The sequence below is a fragment of the Pseudopipra pipra genome, chromosome 2, assembly GCF_036250125.1.
Source record: "Pseudopipra pipra isolate bDixPip1 chromosome 2, bDixPip1.hap1, whole genome shotgun sequence".
NCBI classification, from domain to species: domain Eukaryota; kingdom Metazoa; phylum Chordata; class Aves; order Passeriformes; family Pipridae; genus Pseudopipra; species Pseudopipra pipra.
This window is the reverse complement of record NC_087550.1, coordinates 47,270,286-47,296,658: the sequence shown is the minus strand read 5'-3', so window position 1 is coordinate 47,296,658 and position 26,373 is coordinate 47,270,286. Positions and strand designations below refer to the sequence as shown.

General features: G+C 40.1%; 1 protein-coding gene across 2 annotated transcripts in view; it reads left to right on the top strand.

The window, feature by feature from the left end:
- The first annotated feature begins 3,908 nt into the window (after positions 1-3,908).
- Positions 3,909-26,373, top strand: part of ATP8A2 (ATPase phospholipid transporting 8A2) — a 326,111-nt gene continuing 303,646 nt past the window's right edge. The window contains exons 1-2 of one of the 2 annotated variants that reach the window (XM_064645383.1): positions 3,918-4,031; positions 26,051-26,204. In XM_064645383.1, the coding sequence (XP_064501453.1) occupies positions 26,135-26,204 (70 nt within the window). In that variant the 5' untranslated portion in view covers positions 3,918-4,031; positions 26,051-26,134. Of the gene's footprint in view, positions 4,032-26,050; positions 26,205-26,373 lie in introns of both variants that reach the window. The other variant, XM_064645382.1, reaches the window with a different exon arrangement.

Genomic DNA, 26,373 nt, shown 5'->3' with positions numbered 1-26,373 from the left:
TTTCCATCTTCAGGTTAAATCTGTGGGTTATGGGTAACTAGGAGGAATGTATTGTTAAGCCAAGCCCCTTCTACTCTATAAGATATAGGAGACTCTGGCTCCTTTAAGAGATTACGGATGAATCATACATGCATTGACACATGTTCACATATTAATAGTCACGTCCTGTATTGGTCTGTAGAGATCAGCATCTCTGCAAAGAAGATCCATAAATTGTTTTACTTATTTTCTTAAGCTGAGTGATGCCAAACATACTTTCTCTATCAATCTAGAAACACCAGGTCCTGGCTTTTTGACTTTTTTTTTTTTTATATAACCTTTTTAAAAATGTCATGACAGATACCTCCTATGTATCTCAGCATATTATCTGCATCATGCTCGTTTTGATCCTATGCATGTAAGCAAGGGCAAAGTACCACAGCACAAAGATTTAAGACCAAGAGAATCTATTATGTTGTTTTGTTTTGTTTTTTAACACAAGCAGAGTTAGACATGCAGAACTTGCATGCGCTTACTCTCATCCTGTAGCCTAACACCACCACTGCTGGAAGGAGGCCGCAGGCTTATGACTAACATAATGATATATAACATAATAACATAAGGTGTAGAGAAATACAGGCCTGGTATGACAGCAGGGTCCCCTGAGAGTGGGCTCACAGGACACTGTAAAGCAGGTATAGGATGATAAAAAAAGGGGGACAGCCTTGGCACTGGAGAACTTGAGGCTATAAAGAGCTCTCCAGTAGTCAGCTAAAGCAGTGCAGACTTGAGAACTGGACAAAGACAGTTTAGGGATTACACAAAGAACAAGTATGTAACATACATAAATGGCATCACATATAATACAATTGGATTAAAGTGGAACTGTAGACAAATGAAGAAAGAGTAAGTTGTAAAGGGATTTTAAAACTCCCATAAAATAGCCCCTTATTAGTTCTTTGCTTTTCTCAGCAAAGAACTTGTTGGGAACACATGGATGACCAGCCACGGCCCCAACACCCACTGCTTGACAAAAGCTGACAGTGTCAACCCTAGAGGGGCAGTGGGACGGTAAGCACAACACCAAAAAAAGGACAGACAGGAAGAGTGTGCCTACAAAGAAATGAACTGCATTATTATTTCTAATTTTTTTTCTTTTGTTTAAGTAGTAGTAGCATTTTTTAATTTCTTTCTTTTTTCTTTTCTGTATTAATTAGCTTTCACCTAATAGTTCTTTGATTAGACTTAGAATGGTGTGCTCCCTTTTTCTTTTCCCCCAGAACCAAACTCTTTGCATAACATTAATAATTGTAGCAGAGAAAGCATCTTTTGGAAATTTGGGCTTAACAATCTCTCCAAGGTCCCAGATGGTATCTGGCACAGTCAGAAATACCATAAAGATATCCTGTCTCCCAGTCTGGCACATTAACTACAGGACCATTCTTCCTGCCTTTGCTTTATTTATTACATTGAAATAATTATTATGCATACTGAGCTCTTTGAAAGTACATTGCTATAAATACTAGAAAAGTCATCACATTGTAATTTGAAAAATACCAACTCCTTTTGGTTTTGGTACATCATTCAAAACATGGATCCATTATGACAGACCCCAGGGAATAATACTGCCCTGACTCATGGTCCAATAATACACAATTTAGTGCACATCAGCGCTACGACAAAGACAGGCATTGCAGAACACAATGACAAGGGTGAGTCCTGCACAGCAGAACAATCAGTTTCTTTTCTCAAAGCTCAGGGTTCACCTGCAGCTTGTCAGTTGTTACTAATGAACGTGAGCTTTCAGAAACATAACCAACATGAGTTCACCTCTGGATTGTACACTTAGTTTTCCTGCGGGCCCCACTCTTAAGCCTGCTGAGCAGGATCCAGGTCCTTTCTCAGGTACCAAGATTATCCTGCACACTTGGTTTCCTTAGACACTTTTGCAGTCCACCTTCTCCCCTCAGCTTCCTGTTAGACTGCAGTGTACAATTATAGCAATTTGTGACTTGAGACAGACATTGCAGGCAGGCCCTCTGAGACTTTCAGTCTATGCAGGGGCAAAGATGTGATTTCTTTCTTCCATGCCATTACGCTTTACAGAAATGCCTGCTCATTAATGTTCAGGGAGCTTCCTTCCACAGGGACACATCTCAGGCTTGCGGAGGTAAGTGTGGGTTGGGTAATTAAATCTCTTCAAAGTGCTCAAGTAGTTAAGTTTACAAGTGAGTAGCCTGTGTAAATGCAAGGCAGATGATGTGCTATCTGGAGCACTCTTAGAGAACATTGAGTGTGCAGAGGTGAAAGCAAGTGCAGTACAGGTGAAGGAATGAGTGCACTTAGCTGCTACGGGCTCACAGGTTGACAGGGTTGACAGCTTACAGTTTGACAATACTTTTAGCGTCCTGTAAACACAGTTCACCTCACAGCTAATTTCTGATTAAAAAAGTAAACATGAAACCAGGAGTTGCCATTCTTTTTTGGTCCTTTTTTTGGAGCACTTCCTTTGACTTTGATCTGGCAGCTCAAACCCAAAGTGAACTTCATTTTATTTTTGTCTACTACCTAAGAATATATGCGAACTGATATTCTGTTATCCAGGCAATTCCTACTGGGGCAAAGACACTGACTGCAACAGAAAATAATTTGTGGAGAGGAGAAAGAGTAAGCTGATGGAGAAAATGATGTTCATGACAATAATCAGCTCCATATCATGGACTTAAAATGGGAAAGGCATGCAGGAACGCCAGCATTCAGCATTGCCCTTACTGGATGATTTCATTCACACAAGCTCTTGCACCAGCCTTATCCCAGAGTGATAAAATCCACGAGTAATAGTTTCTCATAGGCAAGAAATGTCTGTCTGCAGCAGTCCAGTCCCAAAGCATACATCTTCAGGTGGGCTATGATGCACTCAGAGCCATTAGTGTAAAATGCCAAATTTCTAGACTACTTTGTATTTATGAAGCACAAAGTGATTTGACAACCAAAATTCTATTCGTAACATTTAATGAAGTTGTAGCTGGAAAGTATCAGTTTCCGTATTATATGTGAGGACATCAAAGTACAGTGGTTTAGCATTATTTATGACCTTTGAAATACCACCCACATTCCCTATTGTGTATGCTAGCCAACTCTGTATGGTAGAGTGGTTTAGACACAGATTCAGGGCCGTTTTTCACAGACCTTCAAGGTACCGAGGACCATTTCTTATGCAGTAGGTCTTCCCAAAATTCAGTATATCCTCATCTTCATGGGAGCTTCTGCCTCATTTAAACTATGCTACCTTGAAGCTCACTTGGTAGAGAAGGTAACCCATTAAGACATGGCAATCGCTGCTAGCTATGCCTGGTTAAGACCGATGAATGTAAAGACTGAGAGGTAACTTTTTAGTTATTATTTTTCCCTATTCACTCACATTTCCTCTTTGCCTGTCCTTGGCAGGTAAATTCTCATGGTTGCAAATGTTTTGCACAGAAAGCTGATGCGCTGTAAGAGTTAAGTGCTGTATTGATTAATATTTCCTCTATTTCTTTTTTTATCTTTGATTTACCAGACATTTTGAGGAGGAACGATATCTTTTGTAATGAGGCTGGCGGCATGCCACAGTGATGAAAGATGCCCTTGTAACTGGAACAAAGAATCCCGGCTAAGGATCCTGATCCCAGCGGGGGCTTCGCTGGGATTCTTTATGCTCCTAAAATGTCTAGTAAAATCCTAGTTCCAGACAGACACCTCAAAAGAACCCACAAAACCCAGGTCCTGACTTTTATCGTGCCGTCTGCAATGGCTCACACTAGGCGCACGGAGGCTCCCCGGGAGGGCACCCCCAGCCCGGCGGGGAGCGGGGCCCGGCCCGGGCTCAGCGCCTCGCCCGCCCCCGCAGCCCGGGCGCGGCGGTGCCGGCGGCCGCAGCGCGGCGTCTGCGTGCGGGGGGGCCCATGGCCAGCCCGCCCCGGCCGGCCACACCATGCCGAACAGGGCCGGCCTGGACACCGCGCTGAAGATGTCCCTGCGGCGGAAGTCCTCCAAGATCCACTCCTCGGCCGGTGAGGAAAGAGCGAGGCGAGGCGGGCGGGAGCGGCGCGGGGAGGAGGCGCCGCGGCGGAGGAAGGCAGGCGCGCCGAGGGAAGGAAGGCAGCCGGCGCCTCCATGGCGCGGCCGCCCGGCCCCGCCGCCGCCCCCTCGCCGGGGCCTTTGGGAATCCCGCAGTGCCGCCCGCGCCCTCGGGGTCTCCGGTCGGGATGGAGGTGCTCGCAGGCCGGCGCTGCCCGCCCGCCGCCCCCGCCACAAGGGCACCGCGCACCCGGCCCCCGCCCCCAGGCTCCGACCCGGCACTGCACCCCGCGGGGCCTCCCTAGCCACTGCACCACCTTCCGTCGGCCCGTCCGTCTGTCCATCCATCCATCCATCCATCCCATCGGGACCCCCTAGGGCCCTCCCGGCATCCACACTCCACGCGGGAACAGTCCGGAGGGGGCAATGTGCCCCCCTTCTTTCTCTTGGTTCTGATGGTTTTTGACAGGGAAATTTCTGGGTGGGCTTCTGCTCAGAGGACAGTATGGCTGGTGGAGGGGAGGCAGGGGTGCCCCACACCCCACCTGGCTGGTCAGGGTCCTCTGTCCTGTGTTCTGGAGTGGGAAGAGCATCAGGCACTGCAGTGAGCCTGCAGAGAGGTAAATGATAAGGTTTCTTAAGAGGCTCATGTAGGAAAATGTTTTTCAACTAGCTCATAAGAAAATACACAGAAATGGAATACTTTGAAGGTAGAATTCTGGTCCCAAAGGACTTTGACTTACTTCTGTAGGACTAAAGTGCATTCAGAATTTAGTTGTGGTATGTTGTACTTAGGGATAGATGAAGCATTGGTGACATTGTCAGTGACTTACAGACACCACTTCCTGTGCAAAATATTTAGGTGCTTAGTACGATCTCTGCGGTGAGTAAGGGTGCAGTATAATGCTGCTTTAGCACTTTTTGTTTCAATAAGGAATGTGCTTTTGAAGCACATTTCCTGATCAGCTCTACTTTGGGTGAAATCTCAGAGCACCTTGGAGAGCATTTGCTGGATGGCTTTTGGATGGCACTGTACTTGAAGATGTCCTCCAGCCACTTGTGGCTGTTCAGCTCATGGAACCAGGCTAGTGCTAACTTGAAGGAGAAACCACCTTTCCTTTGGCTCCTCTGCACAGCCTGGTCACTCCAGTAATATTTCCCTGTTTGGCCTCACTCCTTGGTAATAAGGACAGAACTTCAAGGACTTCTGCATAGCTGCTGAAGTAAGTGGGATGCTAAGCAAAGAGGTGTGTAATGACAGCTCATAGGAAATGGTAAGGTTTCAGAGTAGGATTTAGCACATCACCAGCTTTACTTATCTTCAGCCTAAGCCATTCAGATGAAACAGTTGCAGTTAAGCAGATTCCACGTTCCAGTGTTTGGGGTTGTGTTGACTTCTGCAGTCCAATCTGAAACCCTATCCTCTTACAGGGAGGCTCCTTTTCCAGAGCTGGAGTTTGGCAGATCTGTTTGTGACCTAAAATTTGGAATCCAAACTGAGGTTCCCTTCGGATACTGGATGCTTGGCACTTGGAGAGTGTTTAGCTTGAATGTGGGATACATAAGGAATTTAAGGTTTAACTTCTGTAAATCACAGACTCAGACTCACAGAATGGATCAGGTTGGAAGGGACCATAGCTGGTCATCTGGTCCAACCTCCCTGGTCAAGCAGGGCCATCCTAGGGCACATGGCACAGGATTGTGTCCAGATGGTTCCTAAATATCTTCAGTGAAGGAGACTCCACAATATCTCTGGGCAATTTGTTCCAGAGCTTGGTCACCTGCAATCCACCATTGTACTTGTGGATCTGGGTGGTTAAGTTGTGCCTCAGTTATGCTCTGTGTGCTTGAGGCACCCAGATCTTCTAGCTGGGACTTAGCTATACACAGCTTCCGACTTTTACATGTTCTCTTCATTTCACATAAGTACAATCCAAATTAGATCATACTTTGAAGAAAGATGGGGTTGCTGTTTAGCATTATGATCACTGCTTCCTAGCTATTGAACAATATATTTCCTATCTAGAGTGTTTTTAAGGATGACAAGAGTAATATTTAGTGTAGGTATATATAACGCCTAAAAAATTACATAAGAGAGGTTTGTGTGACTTACTACATAGAATTATTAAAGGATATGATTGTAGTTGGTTTAGGACACTGAGCAAACTGATGGCTTAGAACAACAGAGCCAATCTCTCTGCCACCCAGAGAGAAAGTCCTGCCTTCCCCATTCCTGTGTATTCCCATTGCCTTGCTTGTGTCAACATTAGACATTAGATGGTTACATGGTCACCTGGATCAGTGCTGATGTGGCTCACTATCAGCCTGTAGAGTCTGAATGCCAGCAGGGAACAGAAAGGCAGGAACTCTGTTTGCTACAGCATGCAGTGGCTTGGTGTGCAGACCTGCTGTCTATGTGGGCCAAACAGGTTCAAGTGAGGGGCTTTGGGCTGTGTGAACCCAACTGTAAAAGCATACAATTGGAGACTGAGCCACTGAAAAGCAGTACAGATGTGGTTGTGTGGTGGCATTGCAAAGACCCTTCTGAGCTGAATGGTGTGGAGGGGGAACTGGTCACTCTTTTGTGATCCCTAGTTAGGATCAGGTAACCCTATCTCTATCCACCAGGATTTTCTTGGCACCTATGTATCAGAATGTTCTACCTTCTTTCCTTTTTAGAACAGAAGATCTTCCCTGCTTTAAAGACTTGTAGTTTGTTTGCTAGTTCTGTTTACTTTTGAGGGAGTTTTGGTAATCTTAAAGTATTAGGTTTTAGTTTGGGTCACTGAGATTTATTTTCATACTATGTAAAGTATTTTAGTAGCTTATAGACATTCTTCTTTAGTCAAGAAGAACACTACCTCTGTGTCTAATGATATCTTTTCATCTCAGATTTTCTACACTCATACAGTATAAAATGTAATCGGTATATTTGGTAAAGTTTTAAACTTAGCACTGGTATGAAGCACTTTCCAGAAAAGCAGATGATGTGAAAAGGAGAATTTAGAGATGGAAAGTCACCTCCTGTCACTCAAATGATCAGTCCTGTTCTTTTTTATGCATTTGCTCATTAATCGATTTTTTTTTCTTTGTACAGGTAAACCTTTTTATTGCTGTAATGTTGTACCAGCTGAGCTAAATTGATTAGATTTAAATTATTCTCAAAGAAGTCTCCAACTCCTTACTGTTGGAACCACAGACATCAAAGACTAACTTTTTCTTCTCCTTCCTGCCTCCTTAAAATCACTAAAAATAAGCAACTGTCAATAAGGCATTGGATGAATATACAAAGGCATTTTTATTTTAGGGAAAAAAATCGAATTCCAACTTTATAATGGATTAAAGGTACAAATAATCTTGGTGTTATTTACTGTGGTCTTTTTCAACTGCTCAATGATACACATCAGCAAGAAGAAATATTTTCAGTGTAAAGGCAGCAACAGAATCTTCTCTCAGTTTATGAGGATCTGAAATATAAACATCATTACATGATATGAGACAATGCTCCTTTTGTATGTTTGCCATCTACATTTCCTGTGAAATACTTGCTTATGGTTTATGCTGTCATTTTGGTCTTAAGAACAGTGACTATCTGTTAGAATCACTTCTTTCTAAAGAATCCATCTCTTTCTTTTGTTGGAAGAATGTCTATGAAAGAACTTCTTTGGGCTATTTTTGTGCTGTGATATCATTACCATGGTTGCTACTGTTGGGAAGTGTCATACAGAGCAGTTATAACATCACACAGGCCATGTATTTTGCTCAAAGCTTCTATCTTTGAGAAAAAAATGGTTAAGCATTGGAACAGGCTCCTCAGAGAAGTGGTTGGGTCACCATCCCTGGAAGTGTTCAAAAAACAAGTAGACGTGGCACTTTGTGATATGGTTTAGTAGGCATGGTGGTATTCGGTCAAAGGTTGGACTCGATGATCTTAGAGGTCTTTTCTAACCTTAATGATTCTATGATTATTTGATTCTATCTGTAGCCATTTACAGCCATTACAGGTTAGACATAATTCCTATAGATATATGTAAAATGCACAGCAGCTATAGGTGAAATAGGTAATCAGCTTTGCATTAATTACGTACGGCTGTTGATGCTTCAAATAAGGTGCAATTTGGTATTGTGGAGGACAGGTTCAGATGGTGTAAGAAACATAGTGAAGGCTAGAAGCTTTCACCTTGAAGCTCATTCGAGTCATGTCTACTCACGGGATATCTACATCCTATTTTGCAGGAGGATCAGCGGTTGTCCTGACTGCATTTGTAAGCAAGCATACCCTATGGAGGGGGTCAGCAAAGTGCTGAGCTAAAAAAATTCCTAAAATACTAGCATTTAAATTTTTTAACTAAGAACAAAAGCCCTATTCTGCGTGAGAAATGTACCTGGCAGGAGTAGTGACAGTAGACCTGTAAACAGAGGGGTGTACTTCCTCAGCAAATGCTTTAACTGCCTGTGAACATTATCAAGAGTTATTGAAACATTTAGCAAGACAGTTGCAACCATAGCATTGGCACACAGAAATTCTACCCTGAGAATGTGATGAGAAACTTTTCCAGGTGAAGACTAAACTTCTACTTGTTTCATGTCAGAAGTTACTACTAAATAGACTACTTTAGTACGTGTTTGTTTATGCACACTTGAACTGCGTGGTGGTAATTTTGTGTAAGTGTGACAGAGCTCCTGTTTCTTTTCATCCATGTTTAACTGGCATGTAACATATTATAATGTGCAGCTCACTCAATCACATCAAAGGCCCAGTCCTATTTACATAAACACCAGTGACAATTATGCCTTTTGACAAAGAGCTCACAATAAACCCCATGTTTTATGTTACTACGTTTCTATAGTAGCACAAAGGGGAGTCTTCTCAATCAGTGTGAGATCTTGCTCAGCTGTAAAGTGAGGTGGTGACAGTGACAGGGCTAACTGGAGGCCAACTTGATGTTCTGCTGTCTTGGGTAATTCACCTAAAGCTTGTTGGCTGTGATGAGAGTCAGTTTGCATTAGGATAGGAGGGAATTTAAAATACCTCTGCTTACGACACTGAATTAGAAAAAGATGATGTGTGCACAGTTACTGTGGAGCAACTTCGTAAATAGACAAGGTCCTAAGTAGTGTGGCAAAAGAAACATTTTTTTTGCCTTATTGTGATGGGGGAGGTGAAATCATGAATAAATCCATTAAAGATCAAACCACTCAGATGATGAGGAATACAGTTATTCAGAAGTTGGTTGGGAAGATAAGAGATTTAACTAAGATTAAATTGAGTTCTTAAGATTAAATGAAATTAATGTATTTAATAAAAATAAAAAATTCCACTCCACTGTATAGTCACTATATGAACTGTCTTATGTTATACTATTAGACTATTCATAAATCCATTGCAGACAGACATGTACTCTCTATATGTACTGTCTATGTATAGGAACTATTTTATTCCTTCTCTGCTCCACTCTCTCTCCACAGGACTTTTGTTTCAGATTTTAGTTCCCTAGCAGTATCTGCTTTTAGTGTACCTCCCTGTGCTGATTAAGTCACTGTTTTCATTTTCTGGGTAGACCTAAAAGCACTGCCCTGCTAGTGTGATTTGGCAGGAATGCTGTTGTAATTCCATGTAGGATGAAAATATCTAACAGTAAAATGATTGCAAGGAAAACTGCTTGTCTGTTCAGGGTCCTAGAATATTGTCAAGATGATAAAATTGCTGGGTATACTTCCTGAATGAAACTTACTGGGTATAGAAAGAATTGTCGTTTGGTATATTGCATTTTCATTGCCATAAGGTTTGGATACAATCTTGATCTCTGCCAACTCTGTTGGTGTATTTTTACGTGGAAATCTATGGCTTCAGAAATGATGTTACTCTCAAGCATTCCTTTTTTTTTTTTTTTTTTTTAAATAATTAACCCTTCTTCCCTCCTCAAGAAGTTCCAAGCTGATAGCTCCCATTGACTCCACATGGCATTTTGGATGATCATCACTCCTTAATTAGTTAGTAATGCACAAAGCATTTTTATTATAGTGAAGCCCTGCTATAAACAACCATGTTATCCATTTCTACTCTTCTAGAAAGTTGTCAAGTGATACTCTGTAGACTTGCTACATGGTGGTACTCTGAGCTGGTTCATTTCCCTTTGACCATTCTTCTTTGAGCTGTCAAGTATCCCCTTTAAATAATCTTTGAGTCTCAGAGAGCCGATTTGCTACTCGTGAAGCAATATTCTAAGCACCCATGTTAGCTTTAGTACTATGACGGATACGTGTTTCATATTTATTTTCTTGTACCATGTTGCATTGTGGCACATTTTAATTAGTCTGTAATAGCACAAATAGCAGAATATCTGTTACAGACAGTGTCTGTAGAGCCTGATTGCCAACATGTTCTTTTAAGGGATAGTTAATCACAAAGTCAGTCCTGTACATATAGCTGGAAGAGCAGAACAATATATTAGACTTCGAAAAGGCAGATGAATATCTCTGCAGCAACAGCTTTCTGCTTCTGGGACAGCCCTTACGTGTAGCAGGCCTTTTTATTGACACAAATATTTTCCTTTCAGTCTCTTATCTTTTCTAGCTCAGCCTTTTGGAGCACTTACGGGTAGGTAAGACATGACATCTGAGAGCTTTAGATAACTCTAAAGCTTAAAGGTAAACTCAAAGGTTAACTAAGGAAAAATCACTGACATGGTTGATGACTGAGGAAAAAAAAGGTTAAATTTTATAAAATTTGATTTTTTTTAGTGCAAAAATAAAAAAAAAAGAATTATCAATATTGAAAGTGTCTTATTTGAATTTATTCCAGTATTTCTTAGGAAAGCTCTCAGATTTTTGATTAGCATTATTGCCACCTTTTCATAATGAATCCTACCTACTAGAAAAGTTCCTGGGCAGTTTCTTTCCAGCCCCAAGAATGGATAGATGCCTGCCTCTTTGAAAGTTCCAGGGTCTCAGACCACTGGTTGAGACCCATGTCTTACCATGGCAGTAATTCTTGATTCTGGACATTTTTTAATATACGATTACTGGAAGCTAGAATGGAGCAAGCATACCTGAAAACAGAAGATGCATAGTTTCGTATTTCAAGCCAAGGCACAATAAGGCAAACTTGACATGATACAGATTTTAATGAGTGACCCAGTCAAACTACCTACTTGCACTTGTCAGAGAAGCGACAGAATCCATATAGTTACAATGCCACATACATCCATTTATGTGACATTCAGAGCAGGTTTCCCTTAGAAGAAACCCCAGCTAGAGGTGTAGTTATCCTTGTGGTGAGCACTAAACCTAAATTAAAAAGAACATGAAGTGTCAGTACATTAGTCTCAATACTCTCCATGTTGTGATGAAGAATCATGAAACATACTGTGGAGTTTTCACTACATTTCCACGGCTATTCAGCCTTACATAGAATATTTTCGTTATTTCTAGTTCTAATTAGCCATTTGGAAATTTTTGCATTGGGGCATCAGTGCAAAGAGCAGATAAATGAGAACTTGTCTTCCATTGGATTAAAATGATAAGAGCCGTGGTTGTGTCAGACTCATCATTCATAACAGATCCAACAAAGTGTGTCGGATTGTTTAACCAAGGGTTTGGTCTGATGAACCTACCTTCTTTTAGAGTGTTGTAAATCAGGATTAACACAACTGAATTTAATGTATACATTCTATAAAGCAGAGAAGGCAGCCTTATATCTTATTTAACACTGACTGCAAGCTCTTGATTTTTAATTCCTAATCTCTTGAATGCAGATGACCAAACGCATTTATTTGATTTCATCAAATAAGGAGGTAGTCAGGAAGAGTGAAAGCAAAAGTGTTTATCTCCTTACAATAACATCACCCTGATGAATTTGCTACTTTGAACAGAAGGAGGGCTCATGTGTTATCTCCTGTTGACCCAGCACTGTTCTGCCTATTCGTACAAAACACAGTAAAAGCAATCTAAGATCCCGTGCCTGTGAGATCTAGGAACGTTCAATGCAATGCTTACACAAAGGATATATGAAACAAATACCCCAGACTTTTCTGTGCCTTTAAGTACTCTAAGCAAATGTCACCTTAACTTAATAGATGCAGTTTATTTGTAAATGGGAGACAAAAGATACTAAAAGAGTATGTACAAAGTCAACCTCAGTCATCATAACTCTGAAACAGATATGGAGGCTACATCTGCATTTGTCATATCAGTTACACATCTGGGAATCAGGATTTAATTTGGAAACTTTAATCTGAAATCCAGTTGACATTTACTCAACATTTCTGCATCACTGGAAAGGCTCACCATAGTTACTGCTTCAGTGGTCCCATGGCTACTGAACTGAAATACACTGACATCCATCCTGGTGCCTTGTTTTCAAGAGGGACAGAAAGATAGGGGAATTAAAGTATGCAGGGATTCCCTAGACTGGTGAGGGGACTACTCCTGCTTTACAGATTAACAATCAGATCTTTTTCCTAGAGTTTCACTAATACAAGTGTACATCTGGAAGCCAACTTTGTGCCATTTATCTGCTTGGTCATAGGAGGTAAAAGGAGCTTTCATGAGAGCTTAGCAGACAGAAGGGAGGAGAGAGTGCTAGCCTTTTCCCTCCAAACCCTTCCCTCAGCCAAACTAATCCTAATCCTGCACTACCTGGAGATTGAGGACTATTCACTCTTCACTCCTTAACTAAAATCTTGACCTTTGCTGACGTTTTCCCACAATCTTCAGTAAGCAAAAAGGTTTATACCCCCTGGTTTTGATTGAAGTGATCTTATCTACAAATCTGAAATTTACTTATCTGGTCTTTAAAAAGTTTTTAAACCCTACAGGTCTTCATTAGGGTAATACTCTATGCTATTGTAGCAAGGGATCATGGGAGTTGTAGTGCTATCTCCCTTAAGTGTGCTTAGCCATGTTGGCTATGGTAGTTCAAGTTAGATGGAAAGGATCGTGTCTGGCATGGCATGGGAGAGAGAGCAGTAAGTGTTCCCAGCCTGGACTGCAGAGAGACCTTAACAGTCCTAAACTTTTACCATCAAGAAAGACTGGGCTCTGAATAAGAAGATTCTGCAGTCCTCAACAGTGGATGGTTTTGTTGAAGTTTTGGCCAGCTAGCTGATTACCTAAACCATTTTATTTGAGGGCTTTCTGCCAAAGCCCAGAAGAGAAAAAAATGGGAATAAAATAGCTGCAATAATAAATCTGATACGATTTTGTTGAGACAGTGCAATTTTGTGTCATTGCTAAATAGCATAGGATTTAAATAATTTAGTACTCCTTTTGGTCCTTTTTGCTTCATTAGGCAGCCAAAGTCCCAGAGTGTGTGTACTTGCCGTTCCTGCTAGGATTGCTGTTGTTTACAGAGACATTAAACTCTTTTATCAGTGTCATCTTCTATGTAGACAAATCCCAACAACCAAAGGCAAGAGTTAATCTTATACCTTCTTCCTGCCAGAAATTCTCCCCCCTTTTTTTTTAATTAAAGTCCCTTGTAAGACACCCAGCACTTCACACACAAACATCTTGCTGAATTTCTGCATCACTGTTACAGGCTGCAAATCAAATCAGAACAGTTTTGCCCACTGATGAGATGGTAGGATTTATATTTCTATGTCCCAGTTCACGTCTAATCAGGGCAGATGGTACTATTGGAGCATATACTGTCATTAATTTGGGACTCAGCAACTGTAAACAACCATATATTTTATTTCCATCAGAATTAGTACACAAACTAGCATTCAGTAATAAAATAGCAGTATCCTAAGGAGAAGTCTTAGGATAAACAAAATTTACTGAGGTAGAGAAGGACAACAGTGATGTGGTAGCTTCTGTCTTTGTGGGGAGCTAAAACTGTCTCACTTCAGCTCCAAGTATTTTGTAATCAGTGTTTCCAGAGAAAGGGAATAACTTCAGTTATCTACTTCATAGGGCATATGAAGATTACAGGCAGCTACACAGTATTTATATGGTGCAGGAAAACAGAAGGAGGTATACAAATAAATTTCTTTAGTCAAGTAAGTTTACAGCCATTAGAGTTACATTTTTTTCATAGTTGCCATCTGGCTTTGGTGGTGTCAGACCTCATGAAACTAAGTCCACATGGATATTCTGGGAAAAACCAAACAGAACATGACCTCTTATTTAATCCTGTATTTCTTATAAAGGTTTATTGTTACAAGGGAATTTTATAAGCCATATTTCTGTAGGGTTTTGGCATTATTTTTTACTGTTTAAATGGTTTATTAACAGTGATTCTACACTAATATAAATAATTCTAATAAGGAAATTGATATATTATTTTTTATAGACTAAAATTTAAGAAGAGTGATTAACAACCTGAAGAAGGGGGAAGGGAAGTCCTACATTAAGAAGATTGGCAGTGCTTCAACTGGAAGACTGTGCTGTGACTGAGGCTATAGCCATAAATAGAATTGGATTAACAGAAGAAAAGCAAGTAGCTAAAACTAAGGTCAAAGCAGAAATAGATGCTTTAGAATTATCTCATACACTGAAAGATAAGAAGAGATATTTGAGGAGTTTTCCTATTATATGCACCTGTAAAAAGGAAAATCAGTTTACAATAAGAGAAACTGTGAAAGATCACTCAAATAGTAAGTCAATTAAGAAGAATTAAGATTTAAAATGTGAGGAAAAAATTACAATAACCTTTTCTGGTTGTTTATACAGGATTTAAGATGTATACTATCAAAAATAAATTTAAAAATAAGCTGTAAAGATAGTTGTAGTAATACCAGCACTTAAAAAAGAAACAGTAAAAATAAGTTGTCTAAAAACTCTCATTCAGGTGGGGTAACATAGTGACCAGTCAAACTGAATAGGTTGTGCTGAACTCCTCACCAGAAAGCAGTCTTAACTAGATAATAACAAGTTCTACCTGATGGCAATTATTACAGCTCTGTTTACACTAATGAGCCCCAGATCCATAATTTGTGGGTGAGACAAGATAATGCACTGATAAGAAGACTTTAAAAGAGGAGAAAGGTAGTAGAAGGTCATGTCTATAGAGATTTTGGTAGGATAAGTTATAACCTATAAGTTATAATCTTTCTTGTAGCTTTGAATTTCAGTCAGGTGAGTTTTTTTGAAAGGAGGAAAGGTTGCACTTATTAAAAAAATTTATTTTTAATGCCTTCAACTCTAATGCTTTGAGGTCGATAGTGACTATCCTTATGTCTTCTTCAATTTTCTATGTGGAAAAGCTGAAAGCCTGTTTTCCTGATAGGTAGGTTTATACATCAGTAATGTAAGGGTCTAGTAGCAAACAAAACCCATGTCTGCTTTTTATTGTAACGGTTTTGTTCTTTTATCTGTGATTAGATATTGCTTGGTAAAAGTGTAGCTAAAACTTAAATTTGGACAGCAGACAATTATACATCTATATCAGAATAATTCCTTCCTCTAATCATGTGTTCCTGTTGTCATATGCACTTAAACTGTGTGCTGTGAGCACCTACAGTGGTGGCTCTCAAAAGCTGCGTGGTAGGAGTTATGTTAAAAATTAAATGTATCCTTAATGTGTGAGACTTCAAATTTATTAGGGTGTAAGGCTTATCAGTGATGAGGAACTGTTGTTTTAACAATGAGCTCAGTATTAAGATAGTGACTGAGTGGAAGGGATTTCTCTCCATTGAGAAGTTCTACTATTCACAGCAAAATAGAACAGCTGTGGGGGAATACTGTGGTAGTAATATTTCTAACAACCTCTAAACATGATATAACAAACTAATGCTTACCAGTTGGGGGCTTCTGCTCCTATATGACTAAATATCTTCTGTAATAGTCTGTGAAGAGAAATGAGGCTTTTAGGCTTTCATGAAAAATAGCTGTATGAAACTTGTCCCCAGTAGTTATTTCAGAGAACTGAGTGTTTGCTTTGATGTTTTATTTAAAAAAAAAAAAAAAGTGAAACATACTGGGGATGGGAGTGACTACTTCCCTTTCACAAGGTGTCTCCACTTTCATGAAGATACTTGACCAACCTGTATATAATCCAGGAATGGCTATAGGTCAGGATTATCTGAAACTCTCTCCTGAAGAGTTTAGCACCAGTTTTGTGTCTTCAGCCATTCCTTGCCCTGAATATAAGGAGAGAGAAGAGTGACTGACGTCTAGCTGATAAGACTTTCTTAGTCTTATCAGACACCAGTGCTTGCTGTACCTGGATGGATGCACTGTCATTGGAAATTGAGTCAGCCAGCTGTTGATATTCAGCTTTCAGCAGTGGTTGGCTTGTTTCATCTTTTTTTTTTTCTTCCTTTCCTCCCTAGGGCTACTTTTTAATGAAAAACTCCTCCAGTACTAGCATATGAGTCATAAGCATAATTTCCTCTAAATTCACAGCAGCCTATGCAATACTAGATAATTAAATATTGAAAAGGTCTGTGATTCTTGTCTTTGCTCATTCTAGAAGCAATTGCAATAAAACTCTGCCTATTGCAGGCAGGTACTGGAGTGTCTCAAAAGTGACAGATGGATACAGTACAAATGTACTTAAACCTCAGAAATGATGCAATAGGTCAAGATGAATCCTAATCTGATGGAAAACAATCATTTAATGTTTCAGCAATGACAAGCCCTTGGTGAACCCTAGCAGACCTATATGGTCACAGCCCCAGCTGGTCCAGTCAGCATAACTCTGCCTAAATCAAATTCATTGTCAACAGTCTGCAGCAGTTCAGGGGCTGATGTATAGGCTTCCCAGAAAAATCTGTGGAAACACCATAATATATCTCTTAGAGATCAAGCCACTAAGACTGTTACCTCTCTTTTGGTGAGGGGGGTGGAGGGAAGAGGAAAGAATATTTTTAAAACTCATACAGTACAGATGCTCCTGACAAGATAGCTGTTCTAGGAAGAACAACCAGCATAAGAAGACTTATTATGTTGGGTTTTTTTAAATAAAAATGCTTTACTGGGGAAAATGTCTCCAGCTATGCTATAGTTCAGGACTTCAGCATAACAGTAGCAGGTGGCTGCAGCATTGAAATAACTGGCAATTATATTTTTGATATAATATGCCTCAAAGGGAAAAGGAAGAATCCACATGAATTTCTAGCTCAATAAGCTTTACTCTCATCCTTGATCTGGTCTTCTGACTGAGGCTGCAGAGCAGAGATAGGACTGGCTGATAGTGCAAACCTGTAAGCTTCTCTTATCTGTGACTAGTGCTCTCTTCCTTCAGGGAACAGGCAGAGGAGTGTGATGGCAGCTTTTCTCTTGTCCTTGGTTAAATATAGAACTGCTGTTGAGTTTTCTCTTTTGGAAGTCTGTTCATACATCCATTAAACTGAAAATAAACTTGTCCTACACCAAAGATATTCATTAAGTTCACAAGTCTGTTTTGAGCTTTGTGCAGATGAAAGTCTTTGTTAAGCTGCCCTAATCGTGACTGTTCTGTGTTCTGGTTTTGGTAGTCCTTGGTGGTACAGATCAGTTGTAATCAATATGAGAGGTTCTGCACTAGATTCTACACCTGGTGCTCAAGGCTCAGAGTACAGGAACTATTCTTTTGGGTCCAAATGTGAGAAATCTGAAGTGCAGACACCCATTCCTCCACTCCCTTGCTGTAACTCTTCTCTTGGGGAGGTGATGGTTTCAGTCTAGCATTCCAAGTCCTCTGGAAACTGCCATGTGGTGAGGAGGGCTGCTAATTCTTGCACCAGCATATTTACTCTCGTTTGAAGGTGCCTTAAAAGGAAGAAAATGTCTGTTAGAGACAGAAAATGCATCTTAGGAATGTGCTACCTCTCTGCATATGTCCTGTGTTGTGATCGTGATATAGGACTGTGGAATCCCTCTGCCATGTATCTGTTATTCCTAGAGCTCTGAAAATAGTTAGCATGAGGTTTATTGTCTTCCTGCTGGTAACAGTCAACTCTGTTGTCCACTCTGCACTGGGGATGATATTTCTTGTTTCTCTCACTGAAGGAGTGTGATGGGTCTGCGTGGGTTTTGCTCATAGCTCTGGGCTTCAGTGCAGTCTTCTACATGGATGTGAAGTGTGCCCTTCACCATGTGGGATTGCTGAACAGTTCTTGTTCTGAAGGTGGAGGACTAAAATAGTCTGTCTGATTAACAAGACAGTATTAACTTTCTTATTGCATTATGTCAGACTTCAATGTAATTAGTAGGTATTACATTAGAAAAAACACCAAGAGTTAAATAAGAACATGATAGACTAATTTTATTAGTTACTGAACTAGGCAGTTACAAAAGATACTGTTTTGTGCAAGGCATTTGGATGCTGCTTGACACAGCTGAAAGTATAGTGCAATTAGAGAGAATGAATTGGTTGCCAATTTCCTCTCTTGAATGCTTCCATTAACAGTCCCACTAACAGTTGTAGTGAACCTTTAATGAATACAATAAGCCACATAATCCACATAAGCCTGCGTGTCTTGGTACCTGGTATGTTCTGTAATGGTACCATACAGTCATGTTTTCTATCTGATTTGTTAAGTACTTTATAAACAGTGTGGTATGACTTCTATTAAAAAAAAAGTTGCCTCAGTGAGGATAAATTATAACTTCATTTTCTCTTCATCATTTGTTTCATATTTACTTGGTTCTTTGTTAAGCGTATTTGGAGAAAAACAGAAGTAAGACAGTAGTAAGGATATAGTTGATTGGTTATGTGCTGTTCTTAGTTTAACATTCAATCCTTAGAATTTGTAGTATGATGCTGGATTACACTTTTGGGTAGGCTCATTTTGGTGGCTTGTGCAAGCAGTGGAAGTGCTCTGTGATGCAAACAGTAACTGCTTTGTGCCAGTTCAAAGGCATGTCTGAGTATCTAAGGCAGTAGTTGGATGCTTATGCCTGTACCAAATAGTAGGACCTTCATCTAACAGAGCCAGGATGAGGTAAATTTAGGCCTTGCTTCTGCAGCAGCCTTGTCACTCCTTCCTCCAAGTGATCCTTCCCTGTTGTCTTCTGCATTACGTGTAACATCGCTATAGAGAGAAGTGGTTTGAAGAAATGCTGGAAGGAAAGACTGGCTGTATCCATCAGTCAGTCCTTGAGGATCAGACTTAGTAGTCTTTCTTCCCTCTTGCAGAGGAAGGGATATATGGATTTGAAACCCTGGGATTCAAGGGAGTTTGTTTTAACCTTAGTTTCCTACTCTGTAGTTAGATGTCTCCTTGTAAAGGCAATATCAGCTGTCTTGTGTGGCATATAGGTGTGCTCAGGGTATGCCCACGTGGTCACATACTTAAATATATTCCTGAAGGCTGGTGTTCTGCTAACATCCTCTGGAGTATGGACTATGGGTTCGGGCATGTTATGTTTCTGTTTTGGACAAATGTGGATGTAAAAGGTGAGAGACATCTGGGGAATTTGGTAGAGGTGAGTTGAGAGTTGCCCTCAAAGGTGCTGAGGGGGAGCCCCAAAGCTGGCTCCACCTGTTTCAAAGATGGCTCCACCTGCAGGACCATTCTCTTACAATGCCATAGCACAGGTCAGCATTCAGGATGTTGAAGCTGTCAGCAGCACTAGTGAGGAAATGGGGTTCGGTAAGACATGGCTGGCTTGCTGCTGGTTGAACCCTTTCCAGTGGCAGAAGTTGGCAGTGGTGAGATGAAGACATGGTGTTGGATTTGCTGTGCTTTTGCAGTGGGATCCATCACAAAATGTAAAGGAACTATCACTGGATTGGTTGGCAATAGAGCTGTCTTCTGCTGTGTTTTGTTCTTAATTGTTAAAATTTGCCCCAATACTGTTATCAACTCATATCTGGTCAGGGAAAAATATTCATCCTGGTGTCTGTATAACAGATGAGATGCACTGAAGAAACAGTGCTTTACTAATGTGTGCTTTCTTTCTACTGAACTCTTCCACAATACCTGTACACATGCGTATAGACATGAGAACAAACATGACCTCCTGAATAAATTGTTTTCCCAGTGCTCTTACAATTTAATAAAGCAGCAGGCTTGTCTTACTGCTAATCTGACTGCTGTAGGCTGAAGGCAGGTTAGCAACTCTACTGATCATGCCTGTTGCATGTCCCCAAGACTCACCAGACTGCTTATCTTAGTTGCCAGAACAGAGCTACCTCTACCGTATAGCCTGTCTGCCTGCTATGGATTCCTTTGTGGTTTTTTGGTTTTGTTTTGTTTGCTTGTTTTGATTTTTGTCTGGTTTTGATTGTTTTGGTTTTTGTGTGTGGGGGGGGGTGTTTAGTTTGGTTTGTTTTTGTTTTGGGGGGTTTTGTTTGTTAGGGTTTTTGTTGTTTTTTGTTGTTGTTTTGTTTGTTCATTTGTTTGTTTTAAACCCAATGTGTTTTGGTATGTAATGAGGATTGCTCATAAGGGAGTTGCTATGGATCCATTAATCATTAGAACAACTTTCATGAGAAGAGTGTTGGGGCTGCATTAAATCTGTCTTGAGAACCTATAGGGAAGAGGCTGTGCTTGGTCTCTGTGCTTGTAACTAGAGTGTATCATCTTTGAATCTTTAACTTCTCAGTTAGACTTTGGCCAAAGGCCAGAAATTAGGCCATAGGGCTTTGTTAGGCAAGAATTGGTAAGTGATGCAGTTTGCTTTTGGATTAGTGGATGTGTGGCCTTTTCTTTTATGAGGCATTTTTTGTATGTGTTTCAACTGGTAAATGAGTTCTTGTCTGACCTGTTAGAAGGCAGCAGTCTCAGGCATAGGTCAAGTGCTAATGCCAAGTGCTAATGCTTTGCTTTATCCTGTGACCCAAAATCTTCTTAAATGTTTTTATTTTCCCTGTTACAGAGATCTAGCATTCTTGCCTCTAGAAAGAAAAAAATAGCTAAATCAACTCTATAGCACTTTTAATGCAGACTTAATGTAAGTGCAAATAAATGCAAGAAGCTGTAGTGGCTTCAGGCTACTTACAGCAAATAGAATTATCTTAACATAATGAATATTTGTCTTTTGTTGGTGTTTACCCAAAATGATATTAAGAGTAAAAGGATGAAACAAAAATGCCTGTTCTCTTTATTGATAGCATTACATTGTTTGCAACTATTTAATCTTCTTTATTGACATCAATATTTTGGTTTTTTAAAGTAGAAAGCCATTTAATGTGGAAGCAAGTGCATTGATAAGTGAGACAAAGGCATTGCTAACTGGACTGCAAGGATTATCTATTAATAGTTGTGCTACTTTAGTTTGTTTTGGTGGTCCAAGTTAATAGAACACAAGCTAGGTGGAAGAGTATTAGTTCACAAAATTGAAAATAGTTCACTATGATTATTTAGTATTATCTTTAGATAACAGATGTATAAGAGACATTACTCCTATTTATTTAAAGGCTGGGTTTCTCTGCATTGGTTTTCATGTTGATTGGAAAGGAGATCCAGTGACAGTGAGTGAGAAGTTGGTTGTCCTGCTAGTAAAATCTAAGAACTAATCTGCTCCTGCTGCAAGGTTTTTTCCCCTAGTAGTGTTTGTAAATCAGCGTTTGAAGAACTGTTCTCTGGTAGTCTTGAATGTCTTCATGGAAGTCATAGATTACTTTGACTGACAACACTGTATTCCTAATATACATGGCAGGGGTGGTCTTGCTGTACAAGTACAGAAGTGGCTTCAGAGGTGCAATTAGCTCCTATGTTTTGTCATATCATATGTTGGCAACGTTGCAGAAGGCATGTTTACAGTAGGATTCTGCGTCTCCTATGTTTGAAGACTGGGAGATGCCTCTTTTTCTAGCCACTTTATGGTTTGTGCTTTAATTTTGACTGTGATTGCTTGATAAATAATAGTTTCCGGAAAGAAAAGCACTTTGTAAACATCAAGGGCACTGGCTAAAGGTAGTACCAAGCTAATCTAGGAAGAAATGTAGCTTTATTGAAAACTTGTTCTCTCTCCCTTTGCATGCTAGGTGTCTTAGAAAATGCATTTTTTTAAGATGATAGCTGCACTTGAGTGTGTGTAGATGGAACAGTGTTTAGAGCTGTCCCATAAGAAGCCTCTAAGCATGCATGCTTAAGTAGTGAGTAGTAAGCAAGCAGCACAAATTTGGTGGTAGGTGTACATCATTCTTATCCTTAGAGCTTGCCTAGTTTTATGGTGCACTTCTGTAAATAGTAATGAAAAATCATACTTCAGCAAGATGCTTTTCTTTCAGACAAGTTGTGGGGGCTTCAGGCCACAATACTCTCCCTGCTGTGGGATTTGGTGTACTTTTTGAGATTAAGGCTTGAAGTCATTCTTGAAATGAATTAATGTTTTAGTACCTTGCTGGATTTCTTACAAGAGAAGTCAACAACTTGGAAGACTAAGTTATTCAAACTACAAAACTTCTCCAAGCTGCAGTAAATTATTTTTCTTTAAATTTGAAACTTATTGGTTGCTGTAAGACTGATGTGAAACAAAAGACTGCTAGCGGATGGGACGAAATACCTTTACTGCTAGTCAAAGGATGCCTCACAAAACAGAAGGTAGCATAACCTGGCTGTTTTTTCAGGCTCTCATTTTGCTCTGGAAAAAACACTTGGAATTTCCTTTCTTCCCTTTGCCTTTTGAAAAGGAAGTATTTGAAGTAATTTTTTTCAGAGAGGGGAATATAGGAAGGTATCCTTTAGAGGATTAATAGATTGTGATGAAGCTCAGATTTACTGATTTTAATATTTATTTAAATAAACAGAATAGATATGTAAAAAGCTGAGTCCTCTGTAGATCTTATGGCAGGATGGACTTTGGTGCACAATAATGAAATCAAAATTGTTATACTTTTTGCCATTAAAATTCCATCAACGTGAATTAGCTGACTCATCACTAATCTCATCAAGATTAAGAGACCTTAATCTTACTCAAACAACATTATAGCCCAGAGTAAGAGGCTGGAAATTGATTTTTTTCTTGTTTGTACTGCATGTGTTTGTATACATGTGTTTACTATTTCCCGATATACGGCATGCTATCAACAGCTTGGAGATGATCTGATAAAAACTGAAAATCCTCTTACTAAATTATTTGAGGTTACATTCTCAAATACTAAATTATTCGAGGTCTCCCTAGCTGCTGAGCTGCTCTGAGAATTAATTCCCTTCCCAGTCTATGGTAGGGAACCTGAATCTTTGATTATACAAGCTAGGGAAATATATTTAAAAGAGAACCTACAGCTACTGTTTCATTATTAACAAATGCCTGTTAGAAGAATAGTTTTCATGACCCTGCAGGCAGTTCTAGGCACATCTGTTCATGTTTGCCATCACAAAAGAGTAAAACTGGTACTCAATTCAAGTTTTACTTCAGGACTCTTTGAAAAGATGCCTTATATAAATCTTAAAAGCATGAATACTGGAGGAGGGCAAAGAGCAGGTTTCTGAACTTAAACAACATCCAACTATGAACAATAAACAGAAATTGGTTATGCCTTAACTCTTGGCTGGAAAATACTCTTAAATGCAAGTGATAGTAGCAGTTACTACCCTGCTTGCTACCTGCATTTGTAAAGTTGATTTCCTTACTAGGAAAACAGAGCTTGAACTAGTGGGGTTTGATACAACAGTACAATTATCTTAAATCATTTGAATACACTGTGTGAGAAACTGATGCTATTTTTTAATATTCAGCCATTCTGAATATTCAGCAGCCTCAGACAGAAGGGAGTAGATGCTACCCCCACCAATCTGTTTGGAGTTGACATGCTAAAGCTTTTTAACATCTTAGAATGAAATAGCAGTTAAACTAATATTGGGTGGGATGATGAGGTGTAATGAGTGGAGAACTTGTCAGTTTATCCCAACAAAAATCCCATGAATTTTCGTGATACCAAATCCATTTTGAAATTATTCAAATGTGGGCTTTCTAACTTAATATTTAAACAAAATGTCCTATTTCTGCTGTAAGGTACTAAGAATCCAAATAGTTATATAATATAATTTATGTCTAATTATAACTGTAAAGAAGTACATTCCAGACTTGAGAAATCATTAGCTGCTACAAGACTTGAGTAATTGCTAATTAGTGTGGTTTGTGGCCAGTACTCATGGAGTCACTAGAGTAGGAACAAATGCACTTAAGCCAGTTGTGGTGTTTGGTTTCTGGCTTTTAGTCCTTCTTATTGGCTTGCCAGAAACTTGTCCGATGTATTGACTGGCTTTCCATTCTGAAGTACAAAGAATGAAAAGATATTTGCTTTATTGCAAGTTATTAATTGGGCAAAATTTGTTTTTTTAACAACTTGCAGGATTCTGAGCTCTGCTTGTGGCTGTGGGCATTGTGCTGGTTTCCAGTGCTGTGCTGCATTTCTCTTTGCCCGTCCCACTGACTGTGCTTAGGGAAGGTGCCTTGCTGGCCACCACCTGGTAGATACACAGTCAAGTAGTCACTTTGTGTGGAATGAAGGTACTACAGCTGTTCAGCACATAGTGAAGTGATCATGTATTTGAGGGTGTGGGCAGAGGAGTGGCTGGAAATCTGAACTCTAAGTGTTAAGCAGCTTAAACTTCTCTACAGAGTAGTCTTTGAGGAGCACAAATCTCTTACTCCCTGCAGAAGGAAAAGCTCTCTACCATTTTTTAGTAAGGAAGTTAAAGTACAACTGTCTGCAGAGGAAAAGTGGATACAACACTATCTACTCATGGATTCCTCTGTGTAGGGAATAGATAATGTTCTCAAGCATTGTTCTCAGATGTTTTCCTCATGCATTATGCAACATGCTTCCCTAATGAAAGCAGGATAAGAGCACCTAAAATTTTGAGCTACCTTCCTCTCCTGAGGAAAAAGCACTTACTTGTAGCTAGCAGTGTCTTCCATGGTTTCCTGTCATTATGTTGCTCATAATTATTTGATATCCCTTACGTGATTATCTCTTGCCAGCCTTACTGGTGCCAGTTGTCAGGTCATGTCTGATTTTCTGCTCCATGCAGCTTTGTGTTCATGAAAGAGATGGGCTTGATATACCTCTCATATGTGGAGTCTGGCTTTGCACAGGCATGAACAGAACTAAACCCCCAAGCTGATGGTGTAATGCTAGTGTGCTGGTAGCTTCAGAAAGACTGAACTGGCCAAGGTGCAGTTGGTACTTAACAGCCAGTGGTGGTTCCTGTCTTCTTTCCTTGCTAATGTGGTCTGGCTTTCTCACAGTACACAGCTGTCCTAGCATAGCTCTACTCCCTTGCTAAAAATAGCAGATGCACCACTCAAGTAGGCCTATGGCCACAGGGAACTATTTTACAGATCTAATACTTTGCTGGCATGGTTGCTTCTGATACAGTTCAAAAAGCTGAATTGTTACCTCCTCCTATGATTGTCTTCTGAGGTTTTAAGTTTTCTATTCCCTATCCAAAAAGCAAGCAAATAATTTGGAGTGGGGCAGTGGGAAGAAGGGGAGACAGACTGCCGGGGAGGAAGGACCCTGGAAAACGGTTCTTAGTGCTTGATAGTGATATATGTGGCCCACAAATAAGATTACTAGTCATGGTTATCCAAGGTGCATCTGACATAAGTACATGTGACTCTAAAGAGAGACACATACTCATGGGGTTACTACAGGTGAAAAGCAAATGAAAACTATTATTTCCTTTCTTAAAGGAGAGGGTTTTTTATGAGCTGAAGTGATAGCTGAAATAGTTTTTAACCTTTTCATTTGACAGCCAAATACTTTGCTATTAACCTTGCTCACAGGCAAGGGAAAGTAAATTAAAAATAATCCTTAGAGACCCATTCACCTCTGCAGGTATAATGACCTGTAACCTCACAGATACCGTCTCTGGTAGGAACAGAACTTGAGTTCTACTGTATCTTTGTATTAGGATTTCACTTGAGAAATTGTGCTTTGAAACCTAGTGGGGAGGGGGTGTGTGTGTCAACAGTTGAGGAACTGGGCAGGTCATTGTTTCAAGTGCTGAAATACAATGCTGAATTTCCCTTTTTCTTTTTTTTTTGTTGAAACGTATTAAAATGTTTCAGTGAAAGCCACAGCTGTCTCTTTGTTCATGGGTATACGCAGACACCTACTGCACACTTGCCTTCTGTGAATCCAATGCAGAGCAGTTTGAAAGTGCAAACATATATTTCACAGATTACCATGGGGATCACTTTAATCAGCTTTGAGACCTGCTAATGCTGTAGAGATCTTTGAAGGACTACTGCTGTTTTCATCTCCATGCAGCCAGTGCAAGAAGGAACGAACATCATGTCTCTGTGCCATCGCTGGAAGAGATGCTTCTCTCTAGGTAACTGTACAATGGGCAGCTGCTTTTGTTGTGCATTACACTGAACTGGGGGTGGACAGAATTAAGAACAACAGCTTTGGGAACACTTTAGAGCAAAAGGTCACTATGTATTCAGTAAATCTTTCTAATCTAGTGTTGGCTACAAGCCAATGTTACAGGCCTCTGGGCT